Raw genomic sequence first — 21264 nt, forward strand, 5'->3', positions numbered from 1 at the left:
ACTGATCGTGTGAACAACATTAGCTCGCTTAATATCGGTCCGTTGATTCCTGGTTCAGAATTTAATGTCACTGTTGTGGGATATGACCAGAACGGTGTGGTGACTGCAAAATCTAAACCAACACCCTTCAAAACTGGTAAGAATCTTTAATCAAAGTTGGTGCGCTTCTATTAGCATAAGATTTCTTTTTAATCAACTGCTATTATAACAATGATGTTGTGTTCAGATATCCAAATCATCGTTGTTGAATTCACATACGTGGCCTCAACAATAGCAGATGTAATATGGACCAGTGTTCCAGGTAACTTATCTTTCACATGGTTCTAGATTACATTTGTGTCTCTGCTTACAAATGTTTATTTTAAAACGAAACAAAATGTAAGGCAAAGATTATTTGCAGAAAACAACAAATATTTTTGTGAATATTTGAAAGTTTTGTATTCTTTTGGTCTGGATATTTTTTAAAGAAATGAGTTTATTCTCAGGAGCATCAACGTATAACGTATCAGCAACTATCGGAAACGTTACTGTCATTACACCATCCGATACAAATAACGTAACTCTAGTTGAAAAAAGTCCAGGCCAGACATATGAGATTATCGTCACTGCACACACAAGCACTGGGCAGTTGATTGGAAGATCGTTAGTCACCTCCCTTAGTAAGTTTTGTATGCTTGATATTGTGTTTACTTAGATTAATGCAAACGTTGTTTAGGCATGCTCCCTGATTTGTTATCATTGATAATAACCAATGTGACTCATGTCGCGGCTGATGTTGAATGGAATCTGGCTCCAGGTTTGAAATGTTTTCATTTTTGTGATAAAGGATCTTTGCTTCAAATAATGTAACTTTGTTTTCATGAAACAGGTGCAATTGCGTATGAAGTGGTTTATGTAGGTTCTGCGTTGAGCTCAACCAACGATGTGAAAAACACTAACAATACAGTTATCGGTCCATTGGTTCCTGCCTCTCGTTACAGTATCACAGTTAACGCCTATGATGAAACCGGGGTTTTGATTGGAAGATCTCTAACTTCTTCGATAACAACTGGTACTGCAAATTGATGTTACACGTTGCTACAATATTTGTTTTCATTTTAAAACGATGGTTAATTTGATTTTAAAACAAATAACAATAAAAAAAGGTTTATCTAAAAGTACCAGTTGTCTGTAAATTAAGATAAAACTTTTTTAGCTCAAGTTATTGAACTGAATGTTACCAACATATCTGGAACTAAAGCCAAAGTTGATTGGATACCTGTTGATGGTTTGTCTCATTTTGTTTTGTTGTTAGTTCCACTCCATGGTCATATTTTTGATATTTTTATTATTTTCCTAAGGTGCCATATCATATAACGTCACCCACTTTTCTGCCGGTAAAATGTTGAGCAACTTTTCCGTTCAACCCTTCCTCAATCTTGGCGACCTTATTCCCAATACAAATTACACCGTGTTTGTTCAAGCTTTTCTAATCAATGGCTCTCTTGTCGCTCAATCTGACCATTCTCCATTCAAAACAGGTACATATTTAAGGTAAAAACACACAAATCATTGCTGAAGGTTTACTGCCTTTACAGAAGAACTTTCAGTGAATGTCACAGACATTGTGGTGGGACCGCTCACTGCTGAAGTGCATTGGGAACCTGTTGAAGGTAGCTACAAGTTTGATTTGTGTTTGTAAGCGATTAATTTTTACATTTGCAACCTTTTGACTTTGACAGGAGCCACTTCATTTGAGTTCTATCATGAGAATTCAAACACTAGTTTGCCTGGGATCATGAACAGTACAATCGATACGTTCATAGTGTTGGAAGATTTGTCGCCATTAACAACTTATACATTTACTGTCACTGCTCTTAACAGGAATGAATTGCTACTCGCAAAAACACCGGTCTTAAGCGCCACAACAAGTATGCATTGTATTTAAGAAAGTTCCTTGGCTTTACTGTAACAGTAAAACTTTTGTTGCTTAGTGCCCGAGCTAGGCGTTCGACCATTATCAGTTTGGTCGAACCCAGTTTCAGCTTCAGTTGTGTTTATGGCGCTTGATAACAACACAGAGTCTTACCGAGTTTCCATTGCCCCCGTGGCTGATCCAACCAACATTACGGATACCCTTTTTCTCCCTTACGATGGAAATCAGGTATACCATTGCTAATAGTTAAACGTTCACTGGTTTTAAACATTTAAACAATTATTTAGAATCACACCGCTACTTTCGTCGGGACGCTGAAGCCCACAACTGATTATCGCTTTGCAATTAGAACCATTCTTGGTCAAGAAATTGGGCCTCCGGTTTATGCCTACGTTAGGACAAGTCAGTGCTGAATTTTGATGTGTGCAGGCATTTGACAACAAGAAATAATTTAATAATTTTTTTTTGCCGTTGCAGAGAAATTTGGGATACCTAAAAACATTACCTTTTCAAACATTACCACAACCGGATTTTCGTTGGACTGGCTTGAGGTTTTACATGCTCAGGTATTGTACTTATTTCAAGAGAGTGATTACGTAGATTATTTTGTGTACTTATATTTTGAGCAGGGCTACATCATCACTGTGTTTCAAGTTGTTGATCTTCCTCGGACTTTGACAAATAACCAGACCCTTCGAAAAGTATTTTCAACTAATGTCCCGAATAACACAGCCATTATTAAAAACCTACAACCGGGAAGTTCATTTGTCATTCATCTCCATGCATTTGTCAATGGGCACATTTCACCGGCCACTATCGTTTCAATTAATACAAGTAAACAAGGCAACACGTCATGTAAACCCCCACAAGTTTTTTGATTTCTTATTAAATTTTTTTTTTGAAAGGACCAAACCCGGTAGCTGATTTGGTTTTAGACAGTACATCTCCTTCATCCATTACTGTTTTTGTCGAAAAGGCTGAGGGCCCGGTTACCCACTACGAGGTTAAAATTGCCCCCGTTGAGCAGCCTCTATTGACCCAAGTGAAAAGGGTAATTAAATATGCAATATAACGCTATAAATTAAAGACTTTAAATAAGATGAGTATGTATTATTTCAAGATTGAAGCCCTTGATGCACAACCATTTGCATCGGTTCAATTCAGCGGTTTAATTCCAGAAACAGAGTATGTAATAACAGCAACAAGCTTTGTTCTCATCGTAGCAAGTGAACCTTCCAACATCACTGGTACCACCGGTAAATACAAGTCGTATGTTTTTGTTTGTAGTTTTCTTTAAGGTATAGCATTCATACTTCTTTTACAGATTCCATGCCACTTATCAACGCAACAGTTTTGCGAGATAACAACAGCATACACGTGACCGTCCTGCCTTCTGGTTGGCCGCCTACTTCTTACGTTGTTCAACTGCAATCATTCCAAGACGAAAATAAAGTCAGTGAACGTAATATCAGTCACATGCCACCCAAGAGCCCAATTGTCTTTTCGGATTTGGTAACTGGACAAAAGTACAAAGTTTCTGGATTTCTGACTTACGGTGACTTAAACGGGACGCGCAGTAGCATTGGAAATGTAACAATTCGTAAGTAAAATGACTTGTTTTCTTAAATAGGAGGTGGCAGTAACCATTCCACTGTGAATTACGAATAAATTGTCGTTTTCAGCTCCTTTACCAGTTGTGATTAGGAACATTTTTCCTACGTTTTATGGGGCAACAATTGAAATAACACAGCCGGTTGGATTAGTTGATAACTACACGTAAGTCAAACACATTTGAGGTTTTGTAACTTCTGAAATTGATGAATAAAGATTGTGATTTTTTCCTCTTTAGTGTAACCGCAACCGACTTGAACAATGCAACGAAGAGGTTTTTCCCTTTTGTCCCAGATAAGTTGGTGGTAAACTTGACGTTAAACCATCTTCAACCAAACACAACGTATGACGTCAGTGTTGTTAGCACAAGCAACTTGGTCAATAGCATACCCGCCGTTGATCAATTCGTGACAGGTACACTTGGGTTTAATATTTTAACAAGCGTGGTATGAACTGTTTTGCAAAACGATTGCATGTTTATTTTTTTAGACTCGAAACCAGTTACAGTGCTTCCTTCTGATAACATTACATTCTATCCACCTGGATATCAAGCTTACGCACAAATAGCTTTGGTTTCTGATCCCGCTAACATCATTGAAGAAAAGTTGCTTCCCGAAAACGCTTTCATTTTGCAAGCGTTTCCACCTGATAATTCTAATTGGACTTTGATTCCTGGAGAGTTTTACATCGCTCTGTATGTTTTCAAAAACGATGTCGCGTCAATGGCTCCTGCTGAAATAACAAAATTCGTAGTCCGTAAGTATTGGGTTTCTTTCGTACGTGCCAAGAATTGACTAACAAAAAAAACATATTTTTTTAAATACGATGTATCTAATAAAAACTGATTATATATGTTTCTGAAACTGTTTTTAACACAACTGACATAATCTTTTTGTGACCGAAAAAATGTTGTTTTTAGCACCCGCAAGTGTAGATGATGTCAACTCTAATTCTACGCCAACAACTCTTACAATGAGATTTGCACCACCTGTCGGAAAGGTTGAGATGTACAGGTATGTTATCACCAAAAATATTATAAAATAAGATCATCACAATATTAATTTGTTCGCTTCCCAGACTCACTTTATCGAAGAATGATTCTAATTTGAAAACGGTTGAAATTCCGTCAAACTCTTCACTTGCGTATACCTTTACTGCATTGCGGCCAGAAACACAATACACCCTGTCCATTGTGAGTGTCAGTCACACCGTTGAAAGTCCAACAGCAATCTTTTTGGAAACAACGAGTGAGTCACATACTGTTTATTTACAGGTTTACAAACGTATTTAAACGTATTATCGTTTAAGGTGCCATGCCAGTTGCCAGGAGTGTTAATCCAGTCAAGAATGTTTGGAACGTTTCCATCAACATTTTACCAGATAATTCTACACATGCTCAATACGAAGTTGTTCTCAATCGTCCACTCGCGTCGGGAACTGTTGAAAATGTTCAAATTGTGAACGTAAGTATTCTCTGAGTCATGTCCAGTTTTTGCTGTTATTTAGCTCACTAACTAACGCAACAATTTTTCAGACGACTTCCTCTCTTTCGACCATAATTTCTGCGGAATACTATAATTTGACACCAGAAACCGTTTTTACTGGATATGTGTCGTCCATCATTGACGGATACAAAGGTTCCCCGGTTAATTTCATCTTCCAAACAGGTATGCTAGACCAACTTTTAGAAATCTGCAAGAGTATTCCAATCCATATTTTTTGGCATTTTAGTGACACCATCATATCATTTTTTCAGATATGTTGCTTAACCTCAGTATTGTAAACACCACTGGGACCACGGCATTTATGGATTGGCCTCATATCGCAGGTTTATCTACGTTTTATTTGGCTATAAAGTAAGCAATTTCAGCTTTAAAAAAAAACGCATTTTTAGGTGGAATGTCATATCTTGTCACCTACGCTTCTGGCAACTCGACTGTTGACAAAGTTACAGTGTCGCCAGGTTTCAAAGCAGTAGATCTTCTTCCTGACACAGAATACACCGCGTTTGTGGAAGCGCGTTCTATAGACAACACACCAATTGCCTTTTCTCGCAATCAAGGCTTTAAAACAAGTAAGAAGTAAACCAGATTTACAATTTTACAGGTTGCGTGTGTTTATAATAAATTTTTTATTCAGAAAAACTTTTTGTAAACATCACAAAAACAGTTGTTGGGCCTCTAACTGCGGAAATTCACTGGAACCCGGTTGAAGGTGGGTACCATAGCTGTACAACATGTGTTACTTCAAACAGTATGAAACTAGACGTTAAATACATTGTTTGACCAGGTGCAACCTTCTTTGAGGTAACATACAACAATTTAAACAAAAGTGAACCTGAAATCACGAACCAGACCACCAGCAACTACGTTTTGTTGGATGACTTGGAGTCGTCAACAAAATATGCGTTTACTGTTACTGCTTACAACAAAGACCGTGTTGCTGTGGCAACAACACCAAAGCTAAACATTACAACAGGTATATGCGTACTGCTTTTTAACGCATTAACATGTGTTGTTCGATAACGTGATAACTTATTTTGTAGTTTCGGAATTAGGCGTTAAGCCGACTTCAGTTTGGTCGAACCCAGTTTCAGCCTCAGTTGTGTTTATGGCGCTTGATAACAACACAGAGTCTTATCGGGTAACCGTTGCCCCCGTGGCTGATTCAACCAACATTACAGACACAATCGAGATTCCATACGACGGACTTAAGGTTGCCTTCCAGTTTGTTTGGTACTTTTTTACAGACTAAGACAATATGTGTAACAATTTACCCTCTTTAGTTTCACAATGCTTCTTTCATTGGAACACTAACGCCAGTTACCGATTATCGCTTTACGATCAGAACTATTCTTGGGCATGAAGTTGGACCGCCTGTTTACGCATACGTTCGGACAAGTTAGTGTATTTTTTGTTATTTTCATGCTACGAACAGCATACAAGACTGTTAAACTTTTGCAGAGGAATTTGGAAAGCCGAAGAACATTACTTTCTCCAACATAACCTCCACTGGATTTACGTTGGACTGGTTGGAGGTTTTGCATGCTCAGGTGCAGTGTTATTGACTTTAAGCCTAAACGTCTTTGCGTTTAGTTTTACCATGCAACAATTTTGTGCAGGGATACATTATTACCGTGTTCGAAGTAGTAGACCTTACCCGTGTCCTTACTACAAACAAGACTCTTAAAAAAGTTAAAGCCATTACCAACATTCCGAACAACACTGCTTTTATCGGCCACTTGCAGCCGGGAAGTTCATATGTCATCCATCTTCATGCGTTTGTTAACGGACACATTTCTCCGCCTACCATTGTCACCATTTCTACAAGTAATGTGTTTTACTGACCTAAGTTTCAGATGTATATATACTCAACTTTCTTACCTCACTTTTTCAATCAGAACCAAACCCAGTTTCTAACATGACCTTATACGGTAAAACTCCTTCCTCGGTAATAGTCATTTTGGAAGAGGCAAAAGGACCAATAACGCACTACAACGTAACAATCGCACCCGTGAGCAATCCTTCCTTAACACGAACCAAGACGGTAAATAGCTTGAGTGATACCACCAGTGTGCCATTTTTAACCTGTAAGTTACACCCGTTTTAACATAAGTTTTCATTTTAAGTTGGCTGCGGCTGTTGTAAAACCGAATGTGACGATTCAATTTGACGACCTACTACCGGAAACAGATTATGTGGTAACAGCAAGGAGTTTTGTTGTCATCGTATCGAGTGGACCTTACAACATCACTGTCACTACTGGTGTGTTTATTATTACATTTTTCAACAAGAATGGCTGCTAAAAAAACAATCTTTTTTTTCTGTAGATGCCATACCACTTATCAACGCAACGGTATCACGAGATAACAACAGTATTTATGTGAATGTCACACCTTCTTATTGGCCGCCTACCTCTTACGTCATTCAACTCGAAGTCTTTAGAAGCGGAGATATGGTCAATGAACGCAATATCAGTCACCAATCACTTTTAAATCCAGTCGTCTTTTCTGGTTTGACAACCGGGCAAAAATACAGTGTTTCTGGATTTTTGACTTATACCAACGTGAACGGAACAAACAGCGATATTGGCAACGCAACAATTCGTAAGTTTTTCTTAATCACTTCGGCCAGATTTTATTCAACTTATAATAATAATGTAGGTAATAATTCAAAACATTATTTTGGAATTACAATAAAAAACAGTTTTGACATCGTTGTATTTTCTTTTAGCTCCATTACCAGTTAGGATCATTAACGTCGTTCCCACGTACTACGGAACAACAGTTAAAATTGAACAACCAACAGGATTAGTTGAAAATTACACGTAAGTCCACGGTTTACTAGGAATTTAACATGATGCAAAAACCTAAATATGTTTCTAGGGTAAACGTTACCGATTCGATGGGTATGATAACAAAAGAGAAGACGTTTCCTTTTGTTCCTGGTACACCAGTTGTCAATTTGACTATGAACGATCTTCAGCCAAACACATCTTATTACGTTACGGTCGTTAGTAAAAGTAATTTAGTTCCAAGTACACCCGAAATGGCGCCATTTATTACAGGTAACTTTTTGCCACTATATTTTATCATTTTTATGGCTGTAACTCTACAGTTTTCTACTCTTGTTTTGTTCAGTGGGCATTTTTAAGTACCATCATTTCACGATTTGTTTTTTAGACTCGAAACCAGTTACAGTGCTTCCTCCTGATAACATTACATTCTATCCACCTGGATATCAAGCTTACGCACAAATAGCTTTGGTTTCTGATCCCGCTAACATCATTGAAGAAAAGTTGCTTCCCGAAAACGCTATTATTTTGCAAGCGTTTCCACCTGATAATTCTAATTGGACTTTGATTCCTGGAGAGTTTTACATCGCTCTGTATGTTTTCAAAAACGAAGACGCGTCAATGGCTCCTGCTGAAATAAAAAAATTCGTAGTCCGTAAGTTATCCCCAAAATGTGTTGATTTCGTTGCATTTTATTGCTGGACACATTTGTGTGCGTTTAAAACACGTGGTTTAAAGACCCCATCGATTTAAACTTTTTCTTGTCCAACAGCGCCATCTAGTGTTGATGTCATAAACTTTACAACCACACCAACGGTAATCACACCACTTTTTGACCCACCTGTCGGAAAAGTTGACACGTACAGGTATTGTATATTACCTTGAGCTTCCATTTGTAAAACTTTATTACACATTCGGACCATTTTTAGGATGACTTTGTACAACGATTCCTTCTCAACGGTTGTTGAAGTTCCATCTAATGTTTCGCCTGAGAAAACCATTGTTGGATTACGACCGGCAACAACATACACACTGTCTATGGTAACTGTTAGTTATGCTGTAGAAAGTTCAACTACAACGTTTTTCGGAACCACAAGTAAGCAGATTTGAGGCAAATGTTTTACTTGTCTTGTAAGGTATATACATCTTATGTTACTTTTTCAGAGGCAATGCCTGTTGCGTTGAGTGTTATACCAGTAAAAAAGGTTTGGAATGCAACAATTGTGATTATTCCTGACAATCAAATTCGTGCCCAATACGAAGTCGTATTGCGCCGTCCTATTGGAACTGCAACAGTCGATGATGTTCAAGTCGTAAACGTATGATAAAAGAAAAAGAGTTTGTTGGATCCATAATTAAACCTATGTCCGTATTCATAGACTTCCTCGTCATTGCTAACTGGTATACAGGCCGACTACACCAACCTAACACCAGGAGAGACCATCACTGGTACAGTGTCATCCCTCATTGATGGATATCGCGGATCTCCAGTGAACTTTGCTTTCCAAACAGGTTCGTAACTTTTTTCCAATAAACCACATGACTTGTTTGTTGCATGTTGATCCGATCTAAATTTTTACTATTTTTTTAGTTCCTGCGGGTGTTGTTGGTCATCTAAAGGCAAACACTTCTGCAATTACTATTAATTTTAGTCCTGCAAATGGCGGCGCTGACGAATATCGCGTGTACATAACAAAAACCAATGACAAGCAAAACCTCCTACAGGTAAACATCTGTAACAAGATCTGAATTCGAGCAGAATTGACACATTTTTTATCACTACAGGAAGCAAGAATACCAGCAGTTGTAGGGCAACCAATTTACACGCAAACCTTTGGAGGCCTTGACAATAAGCAGATTTATACTGTTCATGTAGTAACAAGGCGATACGGCATGGAAAGTGATCCCCCGTCAACGTTTACGTCTGTACTAGGTAAAAACAATTAGGGATCCATAGTTTCTCCCTGTTTACTGTATGCATTAATAACAACCGCTCTTTTGACTGCATTTAGTTATACCACCTCCACCGACGGGAAATGTAACGGTCAACAGAGAGAACTTGGTGACGGTTGTACTTAACCCGATTTACGAACCACAGATTACCAAGTATCGTGTCTACATTGCCTCTGTGGCGAATCCTTCTATAAACGTGCAACAAGCAGAAGTGGTTCACAGCCACCGACCAGTCGTGACTTTCACTGGTTTGATTTCCGGCAAAACTTACTCAGTAACTGCACTATCCAAAATCGGGGACGTTGAAAGCGTTGTCGGTCCCATTCAGGAACAGACACTTTGTAAGTCATATCTTCATCAATACTAGAGTCATTCTTTTCTCTTGCCCTCGTTTATATGTTTTTCAAAACGATGTCTGACCAAGTTTGCAGCACTAAAAATACACTAAATATCTTTTGTTAACGCTGTTGTTTTTTTAGATCCAGGACCTATAAATCCAAGCGCACAAATGACGTCAACAACCGGTGACGTCACGTTTACAGAACCTGATGGCGATTCCGACACCTACCTCATCTTGGTGCGAGACAAGGACAACAAATTAATTGCCAACAAAACTTTTCATGGCACACTGCGAACACTTAAACAACAGTTTCATACAACGTTTAAAAACCTGACACCAAACAGCACTTATCAGGGAACTGGCATTGCTTACAGCAAAGGCCTTGAAAGCATACCCACCCACTTTCCAATGAATACAGGTATAACACGGTAAAATAATCGTAAAGTCGTAATATTAACATTGTTTATTTGTGCAGAGCTGCCGTTGCCAGTTGACGGACAAGTTACCAAGCCGTATAACCGATCTGTAAATGTTACGATTATTCCATCTGACAACAAAGTTGCTGCTTCTTGGATATCGCATTACCATGTTCGACTGGTCGCTGTAACATCGGAAAATGTTATTCAAACCAACATGCCTGCTACAAATGTTTCTACCACGTACGTTGCGCCACTTTTGCTTCCTGCTGCTTGAATTTGTTAGTTTATGAACCCGATTACATTCACAGGTTTGAAAACTTGACGTACGGAGAAATGTATAGGGTACAAGTTTCGTCGACAATCTCTGACGTTAAAGGACCTTATTCAGAAGTTGGAACATTTGTAATACGTTAGTTTTCTACTTTGTACCGTTTTATTCTCATAGTAGGCAATTTCATTTTTATTTTGTTTCTGCTTTAACAGCACCTAAGGAAGTAACGAGCGGCTCGGCAACCAACACCACCAGCACTATAACATGGACCTTTAGCGAAGTTGAAGGATATGTTCGCAACTACCGCCTGTCGCTTGTTGATACCGGTGTACCATCAGTGGTGCGACGAACTCTGCTGGTTGGTTGATGGCATTTTTGCTTGGCTTTCTCGCCTTTAGGAATTAACACGTTTTTTTATTTATAGATAAGACATGAAAACGTTTCGACCTTTACCGCAGTTTTTCATAACCTCCTGAAAAATACTACTTACGTGGTTTACGTTACTTCTCACAACTATGGTACAAGCAGCGTTCAAACAACGTTCACTTCCACCACAGGTATGTATTTCAAGCTATTAATTCAGTATATTAAGTACCACTAATCAACCTTTTTCTAAATTTTTGGTTTGTTTTATTGCGATCAGAAACTCCGCCTCCTGGGGCTGGCGAGATTCACCTCACCACCAACAACACTCTGCTTGTGCGAATGTACAACCGGACAAATACTCCCAACTTCAATGGATTTGAAATATATCTCACAATGCCCAACGCCCCGCTGGATGTGTTACAATCAAAACGTATATATCCACCACTACTTGAGGTGAGTTGGTGGAGATCTTAGAACCAATATTTTGCTGTAATTAACATAAATTGTTATAAAATGGTTTACTGTTAACATTCTACTTTAGACTGAGTTTACGGAAGGTTTAATTCCCGGCGAAAGATATCTGATTCGATATAGCGCTGTTGTGAGTAACGAGAAGGAACCTCCACAAGACCTTGGCATGGAAACTTTGCGTAAGAACGGACTAAGTATTTTATGTTTTGGTATAAACACAGTAAACTAAACTTGTTTTCATGTAGGTCCGGATCCGGTGACCGACGCTAATGTAACATCATCGTTCGGGGAAATGCATATGCAGTTTAAACCAGCTAACGGAACGTACGATTCCTATCGCGTTTATGTTGTTCCGCAAGATAAGTACTTTGATGTTGCCGAAGAAATGCTGATTTTGAAAAACGAAATTGATGCTAACGGAACGGTAAGCAATACTTTGCGCTGGTTCGTCTGTGTTGTTGTACTTCTTACTTACTAATAACCATTTTTAGTATCAAGCGTTCTTCAAAAACGTTTTATCTGTGAACGAAACATACGAGGTGTTTGCCATCACACAATCGTATGAACGTGAGAGTGTACCAGCCAGGTACCCAATAACAACAGGTACTACATTTCTGCTTTGTAATTGGCAACTAATTAAACAGAAGCTTCATCACAATCGATGATTTTTTAACAGACCCTCTGCCCACGGCTGGACAAGGCAATGTCACAGGAATCGGTTATGATCAAATTCTGTTACTTTTTGAAGTCGATAAAATGTACACCGAACATGCCATTTTCCATTTCCGAGTTGCAACTACGAAACGTCCTGATACTGTTCTACAAACAACAAGCACCCTTGCCAACTTAACATCGTTTTTCAACCACACTTTTGTTAACGTTCCACCAGGCGACAACTACGTTGTGACTGTTGTCACCGAACATATGAATTCTTTCTCGCCACCATCACCGATTGGCGAAGTTCAACTAAGTACGCTTTTCCCAACTTTAAAATTAAATAAAACTAATAAAGTACGCAACCAAAGGGAATAAAGTCTTGAAAAGTTATAAGACAATCATCATATAATTTGCAAAACTTGTTTCATGTTTTCATATTCCAACTAAGATTTTTATGTAGGACCACCACCGGTTCAGTACGGTTATGTGCAAAGAGGATTTGACAATACAACACTACATTTCACCGAAACACGAGGCCGCATTGATTATTACGAAGTAATACTTACCGCAGACAACAACCCAACAAAGGTAAGAGACAAAGCAAAATCGTACATTTTTCATACACGTGTGCATTCATGCTCCGCTATTGCTGCACCGCATGTCAATAACACTGACGATGGTAAAAGTTTTTGTCAAAAGAAATGTAACAAGATCTAACTAATGTTCCGAACGTAAGAAAAAAACTGAGACAAAAAAACTGAGACAAAACTGAGATAGTGTCTAACTTGCTTCCGTGTTTAGGTTTTGGAAACCTTTCCACCACAACGGACCTTTGACGACTACGAAACACACGAAACATTAAACGTCACCACCAGCGTCGATCTTTTGCCTAACCACAACTACACGTTTATCATTACTCCCGTGGGCGTCAACACGCTCCGTGGTGATGCTCAGAATCTTTCATTTGCAATGGGTAAGTACAAAATCAGATGATATGAACATAAGTGTGAACAAAGAAACAGGATTCAGACAGGTTATGTCATTGCAGATCCCCCACCCATAGTAAAAATTGTCAAAGTCGATACAAATGGAACATCAGCATCCATCACTTATTTACCAGAAAAGATGTACCAACATACAGTGGACGAGGTTGTTATACGTTTAATGGCGTAAGTTTCCCCAATATACGTTTTCCTTTTGTTTGTTTTTTGCTTACACTTAGTTCCATTTTTAGGCAACGGGAAAACTACACGCAAAAATTCGCACAGCCTAGCGAACCATATGTCGCGAATTTCACTGGTCTAACCTCAGGAATAAAGTATAATGTCGAAGCATTCACTGTAGTGAAAAATATTTCTGGGGAAAAGACCCTTTCCAGTGCCTCCATTGGTATGTGCTGAAATGTCTGTCTGTCTACACTACTTTTATTCGTTATACAACGTTTAACTTGGTGTTGCAGAACCAGCTCCTGTTAATATCAATGCTGTTGTCACTGGAACCACATTCGTCACTGCCACGTTTAGTAAACCCCAAGGAACAGTGGAGTTTTACAGGTTAACTTGTAATGTTATATTTAGTTCCGAATTCTGCTGATAGTTGATCACAAATTAGATCATAAGTTTGAGTGTAAATTCGATTTAAACCTAAATTAAAACATTTGAAGGGTATATTACACGCCTAGGTGCCATAAAATCAATGAACATGTTTCGCCTAAAGGTGTAACCCTTTTCCTTTTCTTAGGATTGTTTTGCTGCGTGGAACCCAAGGTTCAATCGTCACACAGCTAGAAAAAAGTGACATAGGCGCACCATCGTACAATGCTACATTGGTTGACGGTGTCACACCCAACACCAATTACACTGTGGCAATACGTGCGGTCAGCAACTCAGTTCCGAGTCAAGCAAGTTCCGAGTCGGCTCTAACAGGTACATATATATCTATATATAGCTTAGTGGTTTGATACCAAGTAAAGTTGAAGAAGGACTTTTAGTAAACCTGTACAGGAAAACCACATCAGTGGCCCTATAGCCTTGATTTAGTTTGCAGCACGACCACTACCGTGTGCTACTCGGTGCAAGAATGCGACTCGCAGTAAAGCCACATTTCTTTCACTTTAAATTGTCGCACATTTGGTTGCAGTGCTGCAATTTTGTCTTTAGGTTGCTTTAACATCAGTGGTGCACAAACACTTACATTTTATAACCGACTTTGCAGATCCAGTTCCAATCCCAACCGGAAACACTACAACTACCAATTCGACTTTTACACTCACGTTAGATCAACCATCCGAGCCGATAGACCAAATAAGGTGATTGTTGGAACTTCGTCTTTTGTTCCTACAAACGTTGTACATGAACATCATTGTTTGGATAAACAATTGTCTTGGTTTTTCAGACTTACTTTGAGGTCATCTGAACCCCCTTACCTCTTGGTCAACGAGAAGACGGTGGACGGCAACACACTTCAAATTGTTTATTCAAACAACATCACTTACGGTGGAACCTATAACATTGCTGTTGAATATGTTATTATCAATACAACTGGGGAGTTAAGAACATTTGTCGATGTAGCAGGTACATAATATTACAGCTTTCTTATTATGCTAACGGCTTTTGTAGATTAAATGCGACGCTGTTACCATAGTAAAGGTTGTTTAAATACAGTAAAAACAATTTTCGACGGCATTAATTTGAACAACGTTTGCAAGAATATTTTTTGTGTATTGTTCGGTTGCAATGCTATACTTCTTGTCAAACTTTATTACTTGTTTTATGTCACCAAATTTTACAAAGCATAATGTCGTTTTTTTTGTATGACCAATGTGGATTTAAATAAAATATCCCGAAAGAAACAGCTACTATTATGTATTGTTGTTTTGCAGTTCCTGCAATCGTTGACCAAGCAGTGATCAGCCCAAGCAGCACAACTATCACTACAACGTTCCATCCAGCTATGGGCATTTCAGACTCGTACGAAGTTGCATTGGCCACCATCAGCCAGCCCCAAAACATTCTACGTAGTAAAGTTTTGCCGCTCAACGGTAATTACCTACCGTAGGCGCCATAAATGACGTATGACGCCCGCGGGGCATATGACTATAGTCAATGGGCTGGCGATACGTCAGTCAGTAGCGCACATGCTGCAGATAGCTTGATTACGTACAACTTAACTAGTTTAATGTTTGAGCGAAGGAAATGCGAGACAATTACAATGAAGTTTGTTTTTATACTTGTTTGTTGCGTATACGGTAAGAACTTACAATGTACAAAGTGTATGTGTATTAACAGGGGTCTATATTTCATAACCTGTATATATGTCATGTTTTGGTTGAACTTTTTTAAGTGGGTGTTTGTTTGTAAATTTCAGCCACAGGTGGTCAGATGAGCACTACGTTTGCAACCGGATTACAACAAGGCGTTGACTACAGGGTTACAATCGCCACCAAAAGCAAAAATAAGACCAGCGAGGCAGCCGTGTTTTTCTCAAAATTGCGTAAGTAAAATGTCATAGCTGATAGCACATGAAGTTGAGTCTATGTAACCAATATGCTTGGCCTTGTGGTTTCGTTTAAAGAAATAATGGCTGACCGTTTGGTTGGTATTTACTGTATGGACGTAAAAATGACAGGCAGCATTTAACGAGTCACCACCTACATTTTGATTCAGTTCCTCTACCAAACATCTTAAACGTTACTGCGTCGCCGATTGATGACGGGAGCACCAACGTAACTGTAGAAATTCCTTCTACGTATGTTGGCCCGTACGAAGTTCAGATCTCACCTGTGTCCAACACAACTAACATTATTCAGGTACAAATTACTAAAAATTGCTGAAACAACAAACACGTGAAAATTCACATTTGATTCTCTGCAGACGTACGCACAACCATCTACGGTGCCCGAATTCATAATACCTGGTCAGGATCTAATTCCTGGAACACAATACATAATCACAGCTCATACAAAACTTGGTAATGCAACCGGAAACTCAACCACCGACCAGTTCTGCACTTGTAAGTTATTGTTTCAAAAATATGTTACACATGTCAAATTAGCACGGCCCCGCGTGAAACTACACTCTGTGTATTTGCTTATGTTCAGATTTTGTTTATTTTTTTTCGGACAATACAATAATTTAAAAGACGTCAGTTATTTAAGCAAGTCCTTTATCATTAACGTGTTTAATTTATCCACAGTCCCTTCAACTGTAACAATCACAAACGTTACGGTCAGCCTCGCTTATTTGGTATCTGCCTCGTTCGAATCAGCTTCTGGAACAGTCGAATCCTACGTTGCCCATCTCACTTCTGCCGACGGGTCGTTCATATTGGAAAAGATACCGATCTCCAGTTCACATCGCACAGTTAAATTTACAACCACAGTCAGTCCGTTGGTCACGTATGCAGTTATCGTACTCACGAAAAGCTGCAATAAGTCAAGTTTGCCTGCGACTTTTGTTTTCAATCCAGGTAAGCGTCACGTATTTGTACATCCATAATATTCAATTAAAGCAAAAAAGTTATGTGATTTCGCATTGTGCAAACCCGAATAGTGAATGGTAGCGCAGCTTACAGTTAACGTTTAAAGAAAATGGGCGTGCAATGTTTGAAATTGGTACGTTTGTAAACAAACAGTTTAACACGTTGGAAAATAGCAACAAATAAAAGTAGGTAAAAATAGTGTTTGCTAACCATAAACAAAATATTTTTAATGGACGTCGTTGCTTAAAAATCTACTTAAATCCCAAACTTAACTAATCCAAAATTTTGTACAACTAAAGCGTATATTTATATGTACTAGAATTTATACTTGGTCGTGATTCACAGATTTTAGACGTGGTCTTGATTTGCGTAGTTTGTTTTCCGAACCTAATACATAACTTAAACAACAAACATAGCCGATTGCTCGCGTGCTTTTGTCTGTACAACAAATTATTTTGCGACGGAAAACCTGTGCTCAGTATGTTGACTTCAAATGAATAGAAAGCCTAATGAGCTCAGGGGCCTAATACGGAATAGAAAAAATGCAAACGCCATCGTCAAATAAAAATATTTTGTCACATTCGTATGACGTCACAATGGAAAATTAAGCCTCTTTACATGGAGCGTTTAAGCGTATTCGATATGCATTTCTCTCGTTTTCGAAAAAGAAAAAAGGCAAAGCGTATTAGACTTCTCCGATTTTCGATGCGCTCGGCACAGGTGGTTTGAATACGCTTAGGCGCCAATACGCTTAGGAGAACTCTTTTGTGAACAATTACGTCAACTTGAAACCATATGTTGTTTGTTTAATTTGGTGCCGAAAATAACGGGGAAATTTGTAGCTAATACTGAACGAACGTTTCATACACCAAGTTACATATTTAATCGAGTTTTTCGTCCAACTGGTGCAAATTTATACAAATTAGTCGTTTTATTATACATATAACCCACAATAGACTCTAATGAAACAAATTTAATATATTTGTGAAGTCAGAGTGATCTATACACTTTGAATATTTCTTCCAACTATTCCTGAGGGTTTAACTGTTCACAATAAACAAATTCATACATTTGGTATGTCTAAACTCGACGCAAGCAACTGCTGCACACAAATTAATTCAGATATTTTCTGAAGAATAGACTAAAAGTCTAAAAATACTTTAAAATTAACAATTATCCGGCCTTATGTTTGTATATCACTTTACAATGACCACCATATCGTTTTTGCGCAAAGCTGAAAACCTTGAATGCGATTCGGTTCGGCAACCATGTAATTTTACGCTTTAGCGAATCGAAATCGTGACGTCACACAATGCGCATCAACGATACGATTCGATTCGTGTAGCTGCTCAAATCGCTCGCTACTACTAATTGATTAAAGCACGTCTCACCTAGTTGAAAACACTTCATGTTGTAGCACAACGACACTTGTTCTGCTTTCAGATCCGCCCAGGTCACCGACTGGTTTAATACTGTCACTGACCAATGGAAGTACCATCGTCGCCGCATTCCAGCCTTCAGAGAGTCGGGTTGATAACTATACTGTTTTAGTCACGCCAGTAAATGCAACAGATGGCAGTTTCCTACAACAATCATTGTCTCCGAACGATACGCTTAAGGCAACATTTATAAATTCTGTACCAGGTCAAGTATACGATGTTCAGGTGTTTGCAAACCTAAATGGTGTGAGGAGCGTCCCTGTGTCGTCTAACATCAGCATAGGTAAACCTTTTCTTTTCACAGTTAATTTCTCTGTTTTCTTTTTCTATCGACGTTGTTTATGTTCAGGTCCCCACCCTGTTGTGAACCTGCTTGCTACACCCATGCGCTCCAACCTCACAATCAGTTTTGGTCCTCCCACTACCGGCGTGTACGACTCATTCATCGTTTCGATTATTCCTCGTTCAAATCAAACTGATACCAGGACAATTCCGATTTTGGCTGTCACACCAGACACGACATACAATGTCACACAAGAAAGGTTTGTAACTGGCGAGATGTATGACGTTTTTGCGGTGACGAAAAGTGGAAGTCTCGCGAGCAACGAAATAAACACAACGGCAGTGATCAGTAAGTTTATTTTTCATTAAACTCCAGGGAGATTCAAGTAAATATCGAACTTTCATTACGTAGGACCAGCAATGGTTGGCGGAATAACCTTTGAAAAAACTACCAGGAATATTACCATCAGCTTTAACCAGGCTGCTGGCATCGCCCAATCTTACAGGTCAGTTACCATTTCTTCCATTGGTTTTTATGGAGCGCGACAACACTATTATTGTATTGTTTTTCATAGAATATTGGCCCAAAACGACAACTTTACAGACGAACAAATCGTATCCGGACCGTTTGCACCAAACGCTAACATAAGTGCTACGTTTACGAATAATCTCGTACCTGGAAACGTGTATCAGTTCTCAGTGTACACCAACAGCAATGGAAGAAGCAGCTACCCCATGATGGCGCCTGCAAGTCATCGTAAGTGTCGTAGTTTTTATGCCTCATTGATGTCTGAATGTCCAAATTAGATGAGGTTTTGACTATTTGCATATATATATATATATTATGCTATCTGGTTGATACCACAGCGCGAGACTTTCACATGCTTATTTCGTAAAATACATAATTAACAACTTGAAACTTGGGGACCAAGTTTATACCTATGCAAACCGATGTTGGCAAATATGGGAACCACTGCAGGATGGTGTGGTGAAAATATACCTTTTTAATATAGGTCACAGTGTAGTTTCTGTACAATGACAATACGTGTTATATCATCCGTCTAGTTTGAACCAACTCTTGTTTCACAGTGTATCCGCCTCCACCGCCTTTCGTTAACGTAACAAGGGAAGTAAACCAAACTCTGAAGGTTTCGTTTGATCCTGCTCCAGCGTCGGTTGATGAATACCTAGTCACACTGACACCAACTTCCGCTGGTATCGATCCACCAGTTCAAAATCAAACGATACCTGCCCAAGGAGTTCCACTCTTGGCTAACTTTACCAACTTGGTACCAGGAGAACAGTATATCATTAGGGTCTCGTCGGTCGTTAGCAATGTGTCCGGAGAACCACAAACGGTGCGGCAAGCCATAGGTAAGTAGAACAAGCAGTACACGTATATAAGCAAAAAGTGCATATATTTAATAAACTGTGATTTCAGAACCTCTTGAAGTAACGACTGCAAACATCTCCACTACACCGATAACCGCTGATGTTGCGTACGAACAACCACTAGGAGTCGTGCAGAAATACGTCAGCTGGTTTACATCACCAAATAACTCTGTCCCTCAACAGCTACAGGTGAGAAACTTGCGGGATGATTTTTAGGTGTTTTGTACTTTGTATTTCATGACGGTTTATTGAAATCAATTCCTGTAGGAGATCAAGGCGTTGCGACAGTCGCTTCCGATGACTGTTATCTTCAATGACAGCCTACTTACACCAGGAGTGACTTACACGGCGCATATTCAAGCGATCAGTTACACCCTGACAAGCCCAGACTTCATCAAAGATTTTACCATGGGTAAGTACTTTGTCAATAATCCAAAACCAAATTTTCAAAACGTTGTAAAAGCTGTTATTTACCGTTTTCCGGGTTGATTTACAAAAAACTAAAGCTTTACAAAGGAATTTGCAAGCTAAGTCAATTTCACTTGTATTTTATTACAGAACTGCCCCCAACTCCTATCATTTCTGCCAGCAGTACAACACCTACCACCATTGCCTTTGACTTTGTTTCCAATACAACCCAAGACATTCTAAAGGCAATTTCTCGCTATGAGGTGCGAAATATAGTTTCTTACTATATTTGTGATTAATTTTAAAGCCACTGTATTCATTTGTTATGGATTTTTTAGGCATTTGTACTAGACGCATCAACACCGGACGCAGTCCTTACATCTCGAAATGTCACTCCTGTGGCAATTTCTATGAATGCGACTTTTACCAACTTGCGCCCGAATTCAACCTACATTGTAAGGGTAAACTCGGTTTTGAGAGGCGTAAAAAGTCTGTTTGCTGAGAAGACAGTTGAAACAGGTTAGTGGTTTAAATCCATGTTGTTGGAAAGCAGTAATGAATACATTTTCATGTTGTTAGATCTTCCTCCGCCCGTGGAATTCAACTTAACATCAAAGTCGACAATGATTTCTGTCGTTCTTAACAACGTGACATCGCTGCCCAGCAACATTATGGTTGACGAAGTCGTTTTTGTAATCGTCGAATCTGCACTACCCGAAATTTTGATTAACACGACAAACGTTAGTCACAACATTACTTTCGTATGTGGTCGTATTTGCATTTAATCGAAAATTTTGCATGCAGATCGCTGGTAATCAGCTTCAAAACTTGACCTTCGCCGCACTTCATCCAAACAGAGACTACACTGTTACAGCTTGGACAACAATACAAAACGTTACAAGCAACAAAACAGAGAAATCAATTAAAACAGGTAAGAGTATAATACAAGAGTTTTAAACGGAATATTG

At 38.9% G+C, this 21264-nt stretch overlaps 1 protein-coding gene across 1 annotated transcript in view; it reads left to right on the forward strand.

The window, feature by feature from the left end:
* Positions 1-515: 515 nt before the first annotated feature.
* LOC145222836 (uncharacterized) overlaps positions 516-21264 on the forward strand; it is a 38818-nt gene continuing 18069 nt past the window's right edge. The window contains exons 1-76 of the mRNA XM_080089052.1: positions 516-659; positions 716-796; positions 869-1051; positions 1196-1267; positions 1341-1520; positions 1578-1652; positions 1722-1910; positions 1974-2143; positions 2203-2317; positions 2393-2481; positions 2545-2749; positions 2821-2966; positions 3036-3171; positions 3240-3515; positions 3598-3691; positions 3765-3940; positions 4016-4282; positions 4446-4539; positions 4604-4773; positions 4835-4989; positions 5061-5193; positions 5283-5354; positions 5421-5600; positions 5666-5740; positions 5816-6004; positions 6072-6241; positions 6312-6426; positions 6490-6578; positions 6648-6855; positions 6927-7072; positions 7155-7290; positions 7356-7631; positions 7759-7852; positions 7911-8092; positions 8208-8474; positions 8592-8685; positions 8749-8915; positions 8984-9138; positions 9199-9331; positions 9411-9544; positions 9605-9752; positions 9832-10113; positions 10252-10530; positions 10588-10771; positions 10840-10940; positions 11015-11160; positions 11227-11359; positions 11446-11621; positions 11710-11818; positions 11885-12063; positions 12131-12242; positions 12316-12609; positions 12757-12884; positions 13098-13269; positions 13345-13465; positions 13531-13685; positions 13756-13849; positions 14037-14221; positions 14511-14604; positions 14691-14869; positions 15178-15336; positions 15663-15788; positions 15962-16104; positions 16169-16307; positions 16491-16763; positions 18219-18497; positions 18564-18845; positions 18909-19002; positions 19072-19253; positions 19586-19870; positions 19938-20077; positions 20156-20300; positions 20447-20559; positions 20635-20815; positions 20876-21036; positions 21101-21227. Of these exons, the coding sequence (XP_079945178.1) occupies positions 718-796; positions 869-1051; positions 1196-1267; positions 1341-1520; positions 1578-1652; positions 1722-1910; positions 1974-2143; positions 2203-2317; positions 2393-2481; positions 2545-2749; positions 2821-2966; positions 3036-3171; positions 3240-3515; positions 3598-3691; positions 3765-3940; positions 4016-4282; positions 4446-4539; positions 4604-4773; positions 4835-4989; positions 5061-5193; positions 5283-5354; positions 5421-5600; positions 5666-5740; positions 5816-6004; positions 6072-6241; positions 6312-6426; positions 6490-6578; positions 6648-6855; positions 6927-7072; positions 7155-7290; positions 7356-7631; positions 7759-7852; positions 7911-8092; positions 8208-8474; positions 8592-8685; positions 8749-8915; positions 8984-9138; positions 9199-9331; positions 9411-9544; positions 9605-9752; positions 9832-10113; positions 10252-10530; positions 10588-10771; positions 10840-10940; positions 11015-11160; positions 11227-11359; positions 11446-11621; positions 11710-11818; positions 11885-12063; positions 12131-12242; positions 12316-12609; positions 12757-12884; positions 13098-13269; positions 13345-13465; positions 13531-13685; positions 13756-13849; positions 14037-14221; positions 14511-14604; positions 14691-14869; positions 15178-15336; positions 15663-15788; positions 15962-16104; positions 16169-16307; positions 16491-16763; positions 18219-18497; positions 18564-18845; positions 18909-19002; positions 19072-19253; positions 19586-19870; positions 19938-20077; positions 20156-20300; positions 20447-20559; positions 20635-20815; positions 20876-21036; positions 21101-21227 (11986 nt within the window). The 5' untranslated portion in view covers positions 516-659; positions 716-717. The remainder of the gene's footprint in view (positions 660-715; positions 797-868; positions 1052-1195; positions 1268-1340; positions 1521-1577; positions 1653-1721; positions 1911-1973; positions 2144-2202; positions 2318-2392; positions 2482-2544; positions 2750-2820; positions 2967-3035; positions 3172-3239; positions 3516-3597; positions 3692-3764; positions 3941-4015; positions 4283-4445; positions 4540-4603; positions 4774-4834; positions 4990-5060; positions 5194-5282; positions 5355-5420; positions 5601-5665; positions 5741-5815; positions 6005-6071; positions 6242-6311; positions 6427-6489; positions 6579-6647; positions 6856-6926; positions 7073-7154; positions 7291-7355; positions 7632-7758; positions 7853-7910; positions 8093-8207; positions 8475-8591; positions 8686-8748; positions 8916-8983; positions 9139-9198; positions 9332-9410; positions 9545-9604; positions 9753-9831; positions 10114-10251; positions 10531-10587; positions 10772-10839; positions 10941-11014; positions 11161-11226; positions 11360-11445; positions 11622-11709; positions 11819-11884; positions 12064-12130; positions 12243-12315; positions 12610-12756; positions 12885-13097; positions 13270-13344; positions 13466-13530; positions 13686-13755; positions 13850-14036; positions 14222-14510; positions 14605-14690; positions 14870-15177; positions 15337-15662; positions 15789-15961; positions 16105-16168; positions 16308-16490; positions 16764-18218; positions 18498-18563; positions 18846-18908; positions 19003-19071; positions 19254-19585; positions 19871-19937; positions 20078-20155; positions 20301-20446; positions 20560-20634; positions 20816-20875; positions 21037-21100; positions 21228-21264) is intronic.

Source organism: Phallusia mammillata, chromosome 4 (assembly GCF_965637545.1).
Source record: "Phallusia mammillata chromosome 4, kaPhaMamm4.hap1.1, whole genome shotgun sequence".
Lineage (NCBI taxonomy): Eukaryota > Metazoa > Chordata > Ascidiacea > Phlebobranchia > Ascidiidae > Phallusia > Phallusia mammillata.